Here is a 15270-nt window from a genome sequence, read left to right as displayed (position 1 = left end):
AACAGTAACCCTTTGAGCACACTGTATACCCACTAAGCTGTTTTTGTATGTATCATATAATGCTTGTATATTTATTATGTATATATATTATGATTTGTCCCCCCTTATGTGCCGTGGTTCTGCCTAAGGTTCCTTCCTGACTAACAGGGAGTTTTCCTTTGCCCCTGTTGCCATTTTACTTGCTCTAAGGTGGTCCAGGCTCATGACTATAAAGCACCTTGAGGCAATTGAATTGTTTTAGTGCTATATAAATAAAATTGAATTGAATTGAATTGAAATGGATTGAATATCGATTCACTGGATTCCTCCATTCATATGAGGCTGTGTATGATTGAGGTATGGATGATCTAGACTACCACTAGAAACTAGCCAGTTTAACCAGCTTCAGCTAGTTATCTGCATCCTCCTTTTTTGGTGCCCAGAAGGGTGTGTCTTCATAGCCATTTTTTCCTCTACTATTAAAGCAACTGAAAACTTTATTTTCTAATCATTCATTATATTGCTAAAATTGAGCACCCACCATAAAACTAAATATGCAAATATGTGCAGATACGTCAGCTCACATTACTGCACTTCCTGGGCTGAGCCTGCTACCATGGTAGGTTTTTGTAACACCTCAATGGTTGAAACCTTCAGAGATACTTGCCAGAGTTGGACTTACCAGTAGGTTGACCGTGCAACCTATCTTCTTATTCTCCGTTTCATCACCCTTCATGCAGTCCCTGAGCAGACAGTCACACACACACACACACACAAACACAGAGCAAACACAGAGTATAGTGACTTTCCAGCAAGTATTGCTTCATGTGAATGCACTACACAGTGGCATAATTAGAGCAATACTTTATCAGAGGTGTTGTATGAAGTACTGGTAGGTACTATGTGAACAGGAGGAACTACAGAACCTGTAGGAACTATGTGAACAGGATGAATAAAAGTACCTGTAATCTAAAAGCCGCTCCATCAGACGGGTCACAGACGTGACAAATGAGATGCCCGTCTCTCTCCACGTCTCCTGTTCGATCTTCTCCAGGAGACTACACACACATACGCACCACAGTGAGCAACTACATTTGATTCCCCTCACACTCTCTGTCTTTCTCATGTATACACACACATACACACACAACAGGGTTTCCACAAGGCCTGGTATGCCCACATCGAATGAAACATGATGAATATTAATTATATTTTATGATTTATGCATTATAACAAGTTTTTTATTTATCTTTTATTTTACCAGGGAAAACCAAGAAATGACCATCTAACGGAAACACTGGCACTGACACACACACACACACACACACACACACACACACACACACACACACACACACACACACACACACACACACACACACACACACACAACAGATTCAGTGACTCCAGACATGTAGTCTTGGTATCTTACCTGGGGTATGGCCCAAAGAGTTGGGTGCTATTTCCCGCAGCACAAGGAAAACAGGTATAAGACTGTTACACAGTGCATCCTAGCTAATGTGGTCCTCAAATATGATATCATAACAAACAGGAATATCAGTTTGGTTCAGATAACTTGTTTAATTTAATCCGATATGCTTTGTGAATGACAATCTTCTCTCTTATTTTTTTATGACAGCCTTTTCAGTGACATGTAGTATTTTTTGGTTGCATAATCTGTCTGGTGTTTTTGCATTAGGGGGAGGAGAGTTTTTTTGGGCTTACTCCGCCCTTTAGGGCCTGATTAACTAACATTGCGACCGCAGCTTAATCTGCGATCGCACATTAACGCACAGCGTTTTTGCGCATTTTCCGTGGTATTTATCAAACCAGATCCGCGCTGGGCAATTATTATCATGGTCAATACATTTCCCCACTGCCATAGCTGAAATTAGAGACATCAAACAGGACTTGAAATCTTTTGAACGTAATGCATAAACTGTCTATTATAACAATATTGATGTGTACATGGCGAGATTAATAATTTCTACAAAGGACATGGGTTCACTACAATATATATGGACGTGGGTGCAATCAATGGTTCCAATTACGTTCGGAAAGTTTGCGATTTAAAAAAAAGTCCTGTTTGATGTCTCTAATTAGAGACTTGCGCTCGCCAGGCAGTTTTAGTAAATAACACGCAATACATCATAAGGCGCACTTAACTTCTCTCCTCCCATATATTTGCGCCTCACGCCCAGGTTTCTGATAACCTCCCATCTCGTTTTGGTTTACACCCACAAAGCGTAAAAATGTGCTTCTACTCAAATGCGCCTTAGTAAATAGCGTTTTATGTTTACGACCACTATTTTACGCCTGAAATGGGCGCAATCCTGTTAGTAAATCAGGCCCTCAGTGTCATAAAATGGGACTCCACAAAGAAAAATCTACACCTATAATTTCACACCAGATAAGAAAGTACAATACCTAGCTAAACTGGAAACGAGTTAGAATTGGCGTACTTTGCAGAGGGACGTTTTTTTTTCTATGGTATTCCAACCCTGCACAAATGCAATGGATGCACTGTAGTGGGCACTGTAGCACGACATTCAAGACAGGATAATAAAATGGTGCTTTTATGTAGGTCACCGACTTTCATGTGAAATTAACTGAGAAAGACTGTTTCAATGGAACACACTCCAATTAATAAGGCTAACTTTACCTTAGCGTTATCTAGTTTGTAATGAGCTGCCCTCAAGGGATGGCGTAGGGCATTAAGGAGAAAATAAAAGCAATCTCACAAGAAAACATAATGTATGGACACATAATCGTCCAGAAAGTGTACAGTTAGTTTAACACATCAGGTGTTAAAATTAGTGCTGTCAGTTTAATGCGTTATTAACGACGTTAACGCAAACCCATTACCCATACATTTTTGTATCGCGCGATTAACGCGCTGTTAAAAAAAAAAAACAGAAGTAGTAGGCTTACCTTTTATTGGTAAAATAAGAGGCCTGACTACTATGTTCACAGCATTCTTGAAAAAAGGAAAATATTAAGTCATGGTTTAACTAGACTAGAGTCCTTGTTTATCTGAAATGTGCACTTTATAATTTTATTTTGTACCGCCCTGATTGGCAATGTTGTTTTACAATAAAATAAAACATTGCATAAAGCAAGCCAATCCACTTTTCCATGTTGATAAGAGCATTTAAATAAAATAAAAATGAGGGGAAAAAATTATTGAAGGGACATTTAGAATAGATACAAATTTGCAATTTTTTTTAGTTAACTATGACAAAAATGCGATTAATCGCGATTAAATATTTTAATCGTTTGACAGCACCAGTTCAAATATCAATGCAGATTGTTCTTTGTGGATGAGGAATCATCCACTCCCCCCATGCCTAAGCCATGCCCCCGTTCCATGACAAACTGCAGTGTGTGAGTGTATCTGTGCAAATCACGCATTTCTTGCCCCTTCCCGTCAAACTCCTCCCCTTTTATGCCAAAACAAAGACAGAATCTTATTTCTACTTACTTGAGAAGTCATTGTTTTGTGTTTTTAAATGACAGTAAATCTTTCAGATTATTTCCAGGTTTACGCAAAAATAGCTGATTTTTTTGACCCCACTGTATATTATGTGCCAGACAATTCTTTTTAGGGAAAATAAAATAGGTTACATTTTTTTTGTTGCAGACGAGAAAAAAGAAAAAGGCATTTAAATGCAGTCTAATGTTCACTCACAGCAGACTGAAGAGCTCCCTGTAGTTCTCATCTCCTTTCCCTTCTGACACCAGACTGTCCAGTTTGTCAATCAGTTCAGCTTCCACCTGCACTTGCAGAGGATCACACAAGAACATCACATAAACTACATCAACGTGAAATAATGGTACTCAGATTACCAGATAAACAGTCTTGAGCTAAGACAAAGGGAACACAAATAACACATTTGTGCAGAGAAAAAAAGAATCAGCAAAGAGATATTCAAACATTGAGGACCTGCTTGAAGTTGCCATTTTTGCGTTGTTCCCAGTCCATCATGTCATGGAAGATGGGGATCATAATGTTCCTCACTTCCTCCTGAGGTACCAGCGTCACTCCCAAGAAGGGGCCAATCATCCCAGGGATAAAGTGGATCTTATTCTCACCTTCAGAACACATACCACAGCACAATACCGTTACTGAAAATGCTTTAATATTTGAAAACCTACATTACAAGTATTTATAGGAAATGGGTGACAGAATTACCTTGGCTTTCACAACATTTTTTTTTAATAAAAAGCTGGTTATCATTTAACAGTATATGTGTAATGGGTATATAGACCAATGAAAAGGCAAATTGACTAAGAATGGCAATCAAAAGACTGAAGAGAGAGCTGGTGAAGTTACAGAGAGCTGGTGAAGTTACAGTGATGAGAGAAATGCAGACTATGGGCCAGATTTGAAGAGAGAGGCACTAACTACTGACAGACCAGTGGCTAGGTCTACCAATGGGGGTGACCTATTTAGCTGCTTATTGACTAGGAGCATTCATACATATATGTCATTAAGGTTGACAGTATTTAAAGCCTGGTTTTATTTAACATTGTTTTATTATTTGATTTTTAAATTAAGAATGACACGGCTTGGCAAGAGATGAGTTCTTAAAGCATTCTCCTATGACTAACACATGTTGAAAACGGTCAGGCCGGAGTCAAGGACTGAACTCAGGCCGCTAGATTGTTGAACCAGTTTGCATCATGCTGAGCAAAGTTTGGACCCAAGTACAGATCTTAGGAAAAGGTCTTGTCCTTTACAAAAACACAGAAGATCCAGACGTCTTTGGCGGCCTCTAGTGGCCAAACAATGTCCCAACTGGAAAACATTCTTTCCCTTCTGACAAATATTCTTTGTGGCCATCAATGTCATCAAACAGCAGCAGCCAAGTCTATGCCAAGATAAGACCAGATGTTTTGACAGATGTTAAATACCACCTGGTTTTAGCCAGACATGACTGAACACGTTTGACCTTTATCACACATGCAATATTACTAAAATGTGAAAGACTAGTAACCTCTGCAATCTTAACTCGAAAAGTAACTTTTAAAACGGTAGCAGATGTGACAAAAGGGGGGCAGAAAAACAGAGTGATGATTGGTAGATTGCTAGATTAGTCTTACCGAGGTTCTGCCACATGCTGAAGAGCTCATAGGCCATCATAACCCTCATGTCTCCATACCTGCAAGACAATTGCATCACAGCTATTAATGTACTGTTCGTAGTACACTTTTTATATTCAAACAATTCCCCCTACACAGCTAAGAAATGTTTAAAGATAACATCATTACTGTTGAAAAACAAGTCTCATGTGACCATATTCGTTGCAAGACTGGTAACGGACAATTGCTGCTAACAAAGTTATGTAATTGTAATGTAATTATGTAATATCACTAGCATTACTAGCATTATACTCAGAATTGTGGTGACTAATTACTTTTGTTGTTAGATCTTTTTTTAATATAAAACCTGTACAAAAAAAAATACCAGTATCTTTGTCTACAATAACACACAAGTAGCACAAATCTTTTATTGTTACGTATTTTTGGCAGACTGTGTTTACATTTCCTGGACCCCCTGTCTTATATGGCTTGAAAATGCAATGTAATAGCAAGTCAATTCATAAACACAACCTTTTAAAAGTTTGGAATCTCCCATTAAAAAAAAAAATGCCTTTATGCCTTTACAGATCCTGCGTACAGCATACAACGATTTCAAACCTTTGAAGAGCAGTGTAAACCTGTGTATACCTGCAGACATTTACTCTGAACCAGAAAATATAGTAGTGGCACACACCCATTCAGTGCAAAACTAGACTCTTTCCCTGAACTGAAAAGGGCTATATAATATCCCATTGTCTGCAATGATTGATATGTCATATATGAGGACACATATTAAATCAATGATTGGTATGTCTATATGAGGACACAGATTCAATCTTACTTGTCCAGGACTTTCCTCCTTTTGGCACAGCTCAAAGTCTCCAGTTGAAGACTGGGCTGATTAATATAGAGCACTGACAAGCTGAAGTACGAATTCCATACCTGATTACACACACACACACACACACACACACACACACAAATATACACACAAGGTTAGGTAGGAGAATTATGGATCATCAAACTAACTTAAATGGTAAATATATACATTTATAAACTTGTAATGTCACAATTGGAATTCACATTGCTCTTTTGGGGAATATTAAGCACTAACAGTTGGTATTACATTTCACATTCACATTACATGTACCCCCTTGGCATATAGCCATCAGTGTGATGGGTGTTGAGGTAGAAGAGCAAAACAATCTTAAACATACACACACTTGCACACACACACACATACACACATACTAGTCATGAATACTGAGACTACAGCAGCCAGAAATGTCCTAAAGAACAATTAATAAATCAAGCTCAATTTACCTGATCCAGGTAGGGAGATGAAGCATAACATCCTTTACTTCAACAACAGCCTATGCTATGTTCTTCTCAGCTTTTCATGACTTTAACCACAAAATACGAAGCAAAGACTGAAGCTAGTCTACCCAACAACCTATATTACCTTGTCTCCACCATGTTAGACTTACGATGTCAGGTGTCACTCACCTTAAAATCAAAATCTGTAAAGTTCTTGTGCAGGGCCGGGGAGAGATACTGAGTCGTGGTGGCAATGATGCTAAAGGACAGAAAAAGGCATGCTGTTCTGACCAACAGAAAAAAGGAGTAACCAGGAGACTGACTATACAAGGACATAATTTTAAATAGCAGTAATACTATGTGAAAACATTGTGTCAGCTGCTTTCAGGGCAAAGGTATTCAAAGGAAGCAAATTTCATAGTAATTTCACTGAACTAATATGTTTTGAATATACTTCCCGTCATGATACCGCCTGGGAAATTGAATGCCCATATTCCAGCCACTTTGGTTGGAGTTGTTTGCATGAGTGTGTGTGTTCCACTGACCATGAGTGTAAAAGCTTACTTGCTAGTCAGCAGCCTCATTACATTCCAATCTCGTGGGAAGACACTCAGTTTCATCAGATTCCGAAACACACAGAAGATCTTAAGCAAGAACTCCTTAGAGACAAACAGTTGAGGAGAAAAGAGAAACACAGAGGAAGATTACATGCATTTAAATGAGGCACGTGATCTTGATAGTTGGCTTAGCTGCAGCTGTTAGAATTAAATGTAAATCTGTCAGACCCCTAAACCCTCCTGGAAAACACTTTTTCCAACTCCAAAAGATACTTACAAAAAGAGTATCAGAATATTTTTTTTGCAAACCTTTATGCTCTAGTATATTCATTATACATTACAAATAAATAAATACAACTTTGAAATACACTACACTACATACTTTACACAGATGTGAAATTAGACGCAATTGATACAGACTTATTTGGCTAAAACTGATCATAATTTGGTACTACCTACAAGGTTTTATAGCAGAGATCACTCCCTGGATATGAAAATCACTTTTTCTAAGGGTTTATAATCAGATAATGAAGACTAAAAAGAAAAGGGGGCACATGTATCGGTGCTTGTTTTTGTTTAACTTTGTGTTGCATTGTTCGTTGTAGTTTTAAGCTTTTATTTCGTTTTTTGTGTTTTTGAAAACTGTAGTTATTATTTCAGTTAACAAAATACGTTTTTCTCTGGTAGTTCTAGATTTAATCATAACTTTTATTAACTATATTAACCCTTACCTGACCAAAAATGTATTTAAAAAGTTCCTGCTCACCTTCAATTCCTCTTTGCTCTGGAAGTTCTCCAATAGATGCTGGAAGTGTATATTTGACATCTGTCTCAGCAGTGATAGGAGACATGACACATATTCCCCCTGCCAATGAAAAAGGGTTCAGATTCTTGTGAGCTAGATCAGATTTTCTTTTTCTCCATCAGACAACTATAGTGTTTAAAAGATGCAAAATATAAAATGTAAAAAACATACAAATGTATAAAGCAAACAAAAGTGCAGTAAAATGAAATAAGCACAAGTGAAAACAGCTGAAGTGAAATACCTCAAAATATAACAAAATACGTTACCCACGGTTACCATTTCAAGAGGAACACAGGAGCATTAACCCACAATGCCATTGCATTAAACCACAGCTGCAAATATACATCCACCGAAACATTAAAAACAAATACTCCTTCTAAACTACGTTGGGCAGTAGAAAGTAGAATTCCAACACCTGAAAAATCACCATAACTGTACAAACTAGGGCCACTGAATTTCAAGTGTTAGCAATGTGTGCTTCATTTGGTCAAAAATATACAAGGTGTCGACCGAACCTGGCAAAAATCACTACAAAGATGAACATCATATTCAATACACTATTCCAAAAATAAAAACTCTTTTAGTTCTCGCTAATGAATAAAAGCCAGTCTGAGACTGACTCTTGTTCGTTCTCATGCTTGTTACTCTCTCTTTTTCTCTTCTTTATTTCTTGACAACGACTTCCTCAGTTTCCTTGTCGTCTCTGCCGTGATGATCATACAGAGAATACCATGCTAGCTTCTTCTCAAAGCTAACAGAAGGGTCTCTAGCGAAAGGTCTTGCGCACTGTCCACCAAAGTTACATAGTGCAAAGCCAGGCGTGCTGTTACCATGGCACACACACCATTCTCCATATTACAAGTTAGTGTAGCAACATGGTTTGGAAGCTGTTATTTCATATTTTGTCTTGTTGTTGTCTGAACATCTACTTCTGAAGTAATGGAGCATACTGTATAGGGCTGAATTACTATTTTGGCCAACATTATTTAAAAACTTCATATATTGAGATACTTTAATTTTGAGTCTGAGCGGTCACTGTGAGGAAGTCAGCTATTTCAATCTTAAAACTCCAATATCAATCTGATTTACAGGCCATATTTGACATCATACTCATTGACTGGCAACGTTTTCGGGAGAAGCCTGCTTCCTGGGTTAAGGTGGGGAGGTTTGAGAGATGGATTTGAGTGGCTTCATGCACAATTGGAATTGGTCTGGAGTGTGTTTTGTGAACACTGATAAACTCTTCAGAGAGCACCTCCCTTCCTAACTGGCACTTCGACTAGTGCTTAATTTGCACTTACAGCAGTTACATTCGTGCACTTCTTTTTATTTTCTATCTCTCTTTTTCTATTTCTTATGTAAAGTAGTATTTATTGTTACACTTATTTATTTTATTGCTCGTAGCTTGACTGTTCTCTCTCTTGTACGTCGCTTTGGACAAAAGCGACTGCTAAATGACTAAATGGTAATGTAAAATATAAATGATAAACGGACACACACACACAAACACAATGAGATACTGAGTCATTGAACACAGTATGGAAACCAATTGGATAATGGGTTGGCTAACTGATCGGAATCTATAAAAACAGAAAGACAAAGAGGATGGATTGAGAGGAGAGTTTGAGAAGGAAGAAGAAACAGATTGTTAGTTACTAACAGTGATCTCAGCCGTGCACTGGGGACAGCGTTGGCCTCTTACCGCCTCCTGGGACTGAGACTTGCTCATGATGGTCAGTATTGTCTGCAGGAGCACATCCAGCAGGCTCTCGACCATCATCTCCACTTCCTCCTGCACTGAACACTCCTGAAAGAAAGAAAGAGAAAGATAATATGATAATTGATGGATAGAAGTTCAGGATAAAGAGAGAAACTAAAACAGTGATTCAAACTAGAGGAGTGGGGAGTTGGGAGTTATGCCCTTTGAACCCTGGCTATGCCCTCTGAACCCTGGCTATGCCCTCTGAACCCTGGCTTTGCCCTCTGAACCCTGGCTATGCCCTTTGAACCGTGGATATGCCCTCTGAACCCTGGCTATGCCCTTTGAACCCTGGCTTTTCTCTCTGAATCCTGGATGTTTCCACCACCCTCCTCCAGTCAATCTTGCCTACCATACATATTGTAAATAGTTTGGGAGACGTTCCTAGAGTGTTAAAATAGGTTTGGGTTACTCCATGTTCCGTTTAGCGTTTCGTGATGTCTGATGTGAAAAATTACAGACCTCTCTCTTTTCTCCCCCTTTATTAAAGACTACTTAAAATGTTTCTGATTTCCTCTCTCAGAATAATTTGCTGGATAACCAAGTGGTTTTAAGAGTGGTTAACCTACCACAACTGCTCCATTATCTGTGGTAAAAGCTTTGAGAGTAGCAAAAACTTAACCAGTCATTTTATAAGAGCAGCATTTGACACAGTGAATCACAACATCCCTTACATTTATTCTTGACCAGTTTGTTCCTCTGATTAAAGACGATTGTCTTTGCAATCCGTGATTTAAAGACCCTTCTCTTTCATGATATTATTAGTTATATGCCCCTTCACATTTGTTTGCTGTTGCTATAATCATTATTTTTAAATGTTGTTTTCATCCTTAACATTGCTCTGTGTATGAATGCATTATTTTGGTATTGTTTAAGTTCTATATTTCTATGTTTCAAACAACAGTTAGTCCTGGTGAAACAATGTATTGATTTCTGACTGGACAAAAAGCCTTCCATGAGTCCTCAGACTCTTCACAGCTACTGATCACTTTGTGTTTGTGTTTCTACAACAACAGCATTCCATTCATTCTTAAGAGGCAGGAGAGCAGAATAGCGGTATCTATTGCTTGGCAACGCTTGATGCCGGCCGAGGGTGCAACCTATTAACCTCTATTCAACCCTTGGTGAGGAATAGTGCTGTAAACGTGTTTATGTGTGCTTCATTTTGTAATGTTTTACCAGTGAGCTGGTCTTGATGATGGAGAAAATACTACTGATAATGCCGGAACAGATGAGCAGCTCCTTCTGCTGTCTGAGATGCAGCTGGATGTGGTGCAGAACCACAGGAAGTAAGATCCTACGTGACTCTGGGGGAGTTGATAGGACACATGTCAACATTTCAGAGTGAAAAATGTGAAGAACATTAAAACCTCTCAAACACAGAACTCTATAAACCATTCCAATGCAATACATTTCAATAACAATGTTGAACAAATTGTAAATGGAGTATGTATGCCGATTCATGAACATACCTACTGTACATATTCTCAGAATAATTTAGTTCAATTTCAGCTAATCGCTATATTCAACAAACAATTAGTAAACAATTTGTTGAACATTCTAAAGCTAAAAAAAATTGGAACTTATATTAAACATTATATACAAATGCAAATGTTTAACTACTTTTACTATGAGTATGCTTTCACTTGCATTTTAATCTAGTCTAATCTTGTCAAGTCTAATGTAATCTAAAATAATCTAGTAATTTAATTAAAGTTCAGAAAAGTTGATACTAGTATTCAGCTGACAAAACTCAAACCATTATTGCTTTTAACTCAATATAATTTATTACAGTAAGCAAACCACAAGTGGACTATTAGGCTAGTGTAGGCCATGTAGGCTAGTACATTCATAAACCACACACATATATATAAACTCCATATATATATATATTCTATATAACATCTACAGACAAAGCCAAACAGAATCGTTTCATATCTAAACTAGCAAGTTGTTGAAATAGTACTCTGTGTATATCCTCTGTAGGTGGGCTATCCAAATAAACTGTAACCTTTTTTAGATTTGTGCAAAAAGCATCCACATGTCTGATACTGTTCAGTAACAGACCTGAAGGATCAGATTCTCACCTGGGAAGGCAAAGAGTCGGCTATCCACAGTGCGTGAAATGGACTGCAATTTCACCACATCCATGGACTGCCCAATGTGAACGGTACTGGGCATACTTCCCAATGTGCCCCGCACAAACTCTGCCACCTCCTGCACAGTGAACATCTGGAGCAGCTCATCAAATATAGCTGGGAAGGAGTTTAATAAGGCAGCCTGTGGGATATATGGAAGAGACACAAAATGGTGAAGTTAAACTGCTGTGGCAGTAGTGCTTTACTCCACTCAAACATTGTGGTCCTGGAGTTGAGAAGGGTTGAATAAGGGCTGATGCAAGAACATTAGGAATGGAATACGACACAAGAGTAATGGAAGACATTTTAAAACAAACATGTCACTTGTAGCTTTTGTAGTTAGCATTAGATAAAAGGAGTACAGAAAAAAAGAATCATGTGCATAGCTTTTATAAATTCACTGAAGCTTGTCAGTGTTGTCGTTTCATTTTAAAGTGGCTATAATGCTAGTTCTTAGATTTACATGCATGACTGCTACTAGGCACTTTACTAGCCTGTCAAACTCTGCGTGACAAGTGGTCTTTGCCAATGTTTTGAACTACTTATAGAACAAGAAAGACCGAAGTGCTTTTAAGACCAAGGAAAAGCCTTGGACTAGTCTTGGCCTTCAGTGGAAAAAAGACCATTCCATTCCAGGAGTCCACATATTGGTGAGCAACATAGAGGGAGATGAGCCGTGAACAAACAAGTGAAGGAGACGAGCAGGAAGGGGAAGTTTGTGAGAAACACATGACACAAAAAAGACCATACAAATTTAAACCATCAAACGCATTTGGGAGAGAAGGGGTGGGGTTTTATTGTTGACAGCTTGGTTGGTTGGTAAGGTGGGTTGTACTTGCTGGTAGTGATTCTGGGTGGGGGTGAGGGTGGGGGTGGGAGTGGTTGGTTTTCAGTGTGTTTGTTCTGAACTCCTGCCCTCTCGTTCAAGCTTCTGATTCAGTCAATTTTCAAACAGACAACATTTCACACCTCATGTTTATTGGGACATTGATTCTGCAAACTGGATCAGAAACTTGAAGTAACATGGACCTGTAGGAGGCACAGAGCAGCACACACCAGGAGTATTGGGTGAGGTAAGAGGCTGGGGCACCTATACTTACAGAAAGAGGAGAGGAACGTGGGTTTGCTGAGGCCCACGCCTGAGAACAACTGAGAGAGCCTGCTGGTGGTCCAGTGGCAGGCTGAGAGCCCTGAGGGGGATGGCCAGGGGAGGGACAGGAGGAGGTCACAAAGCAAGGTCAAAAAAAGGGAAAAACTAAGAAACATCAAAAATAATTTGGACGGCTACTCTAAACCTAAACCAAAAGGAGGACAGATGCTATTGCTTCTTGTGCATTGTGTGTGTGGATTCTGCAGAACTAATGTGCTAACCATAAGAAGACCTTGACCAGTAATTTCACTGATGTTTCCTTTCACTTACTTTCTTAACTTGAAATTAAAAAAACTGAGATAAAGTGTTTTGCCTTTTATAAGTGAACAGAAGTAACATAACCCTGAGGTCTGAGTACCACTTGGTTATATAGATGTCCTGGGTGATATAGATGGCCTGGGTTATTTGCATAACTCCTAAAACAGAGTGGTGGACCATTTGGGCCTGCCTAAAGAAACAATACACAATGTATATCAGGCACGCTGGAACCTCTTTCATGCCGGGGGTGCTGTGGGCTCTACTATGTGACGTCACAACAATATGATTTTAGACAAGTATTTAGGGGCTATAGCACTGATTGTGACCACTAAATGACATTTAAAAAACTTTTAAAATACACCAGAACCAAGCATGAACTATTTCTAATACATGCAAACTTTATTTCATTTTTCCGTAGCCAGTACACATTCACTGCCGGAGTTCCATCAGTGCAAATGTCCTCCATCATCTACGATGATATCCACATACATAGCCTAAATTAAGCCCAGAGGCCGAAGTTGAAATTGGCTGGGTATTGCCTTACAATTATTGCCTATCTCCAACGAGAATCTTAACATGTAAACAAATCCAAAAAATAATGGAACAACAACAACAAAACATATAACACGATCGATTATGTGGCATGTTCCAGATCTCGGCATAAACTATAAACGTCATTAACATTCACAACTCCTGTGAATCCACAATAAAGAAATCGAAAGTTTGGTATATGTTAATTTGCTCCTTTATCTCTAGATACCCTCAGATAAAGTAGGCCTGCATAAACTATTAGCCTAAATTTTAGCCTTTGAACAGAATAGCCTGTGGCCAACGATTTACTCTGTCGTCGTTGTTGTTGACGTCCTTGACTGTTCATCGCTAATTTAACTTATCTTAACTATGCTCCTCAATAACAACTCCAAAATATGTTTCTGCTTATTGCTAGTCATTGCGACAGTTATGCGTGAGTGGAAAGTAGAAGAAGATGCTGCAGCATCTCCATCTTCTAACTCGTCGCATTTTTGCCAAAATACTCCAAGTTCGTTTACGGTTTTCTTCATCAGTTACAGTGCCAACTTCAGCACACACACATGAACCTCATATGGCAAGATCTTTATGCATACCTGTGATAACTAAAAACTAGCAAACCCATTTGTTTAACATTCATTTTCTTCCCCAAAGCAAAAATATGAGTTAAACCGTTTTAATATATATTTAATACATACAAATTAGTAAGAGCTTTATTTATTTTTCCCTGCCTGGAGCTAGGTGGTGCTGCAGCACCATTAGCACCCCCCTTCCCGCGCCACTGGGTATAATGTAAACATATATAATGATATAACAATATCATGTAAACAAGATATATAAAGATTTAATGTAAACAAGAAAATAAACACTAAAAACTAAAAAATGCATTCGTAAATAATATTCTACTTTAAGTAGGAAGTATACTTCAGTGGATGTGGTCTACGCACGGTAAGCATGATGCACAATTCGTCATTAGCACTGTCTATGCAGACTTGTGCCCATTGGCTGTGTATGCTACAAACTGAGCATGCATTAATACGTCTATCCACACAACCTCTTGGGTTATTGACTACCTGACAGACAGTTTATGTGGCTGAGAGAATGCGTATTTGAAAAGGTGGTTAGCAGCACAGGAGCACTGCACTCTTACCTTTCCCCCTCACCCTGACTATTCCCTTTGAACCCTGGCTATGCCCTCTGAACCCTGGCTATGCCCTCTGAACCCTGACTTTTGTCTATGAACCCTGGCTATGCCCTCTGAACCCTGGATTTGCCCTCTGAACCCTGGCTATGCCCTCAGATCTATCACCTCAGATCAGAGTGCTGTCATCAGCAGAACTTTTCAGATGACTCTGTACTTGATGGGTGTGTCAGTGGGGGACAGGAGTAAAAAGAACTAGAGGACGGCTCTGTGGCATGGTTTAGGAGCAATCACCCTCTCGTAAATCTGACAAAGAAAAATTAGATAGTTGTGGACTTAAGGAGGACCGGGACTAAGCTGAATACAGTTTCCACCCTGGGAGGGTGGAGGTGGTGGAGGGCTACAAAAACCTGGGCGTCCACCTGGACAACAGACTGGACAGAGCATACTTGAGAAAGCCTAGGTGATTCAATGTGTGCAGCAAGATGTTGCATATCTTCTACCAGACTGTGTCAAGTGCCATTTTGTTTGCGGCCATCTGTTGGGGCAGCAGCAT

At 39.0% G+C, this 15270-nt stretch overlaps 1 protein-coding gene across 1 annotated transcript in view; it reads right to left on the bottom strand.

Moving 5' to 3' along the window:
* The window catches only part of dock3 (dedicator of cytokinesis 3), a gene marked incomplete at both ends in the record, with an annotated part of 77912 nt that overhangs the window by 19312 nt on the left and 43330 nt on the right, over positions 1 to 15270 (bottom strand). Inside the window, 13 exon segments of the mRNA XM_080846109.1 lie at positions 662 to 722; positions 942 to 1037; positions 1412 to 1438; positions 3668 to 3753; positions 3923 to 4071; positions 5083 to 5141; positions 5903 to 6003; positions 6568 to 6637; positions 6943 to 7037; positions 7702 to 7800; positions 9401 to 9547; positions 10679 to 10806; positions 11587 to 11779. Coding sequence (XP_080702235.1) covers positions 662 to 722; positions 942 to 1037; positions 1412 to 1438; positions 3668 to 3753; positions 3923 to 4071; positions 5083 to 5141; positions 5903 to 6003; positions 6568 to 6637; positions 6943 to 7037; positions 7702 to 7800; positions 9401 to 9547; positions 10679 to 10806; positions 11587 to 11779 — 1311 coding nt within the window.

This window comes from Sprattus sprattus (assembly GCF_963457725.1).
Source record: "Sprattus sprattus genome assembly, chromosome: 10".
NCBI lineage: Eukaryota > Metazoa > Chordata > Actinopteri > Clupeiformes > Clupeidae > Sprattus > Sprattus sprattus.
This window is presented reverse-complemented; position numbering and strand designations above follow the sequence as displayed.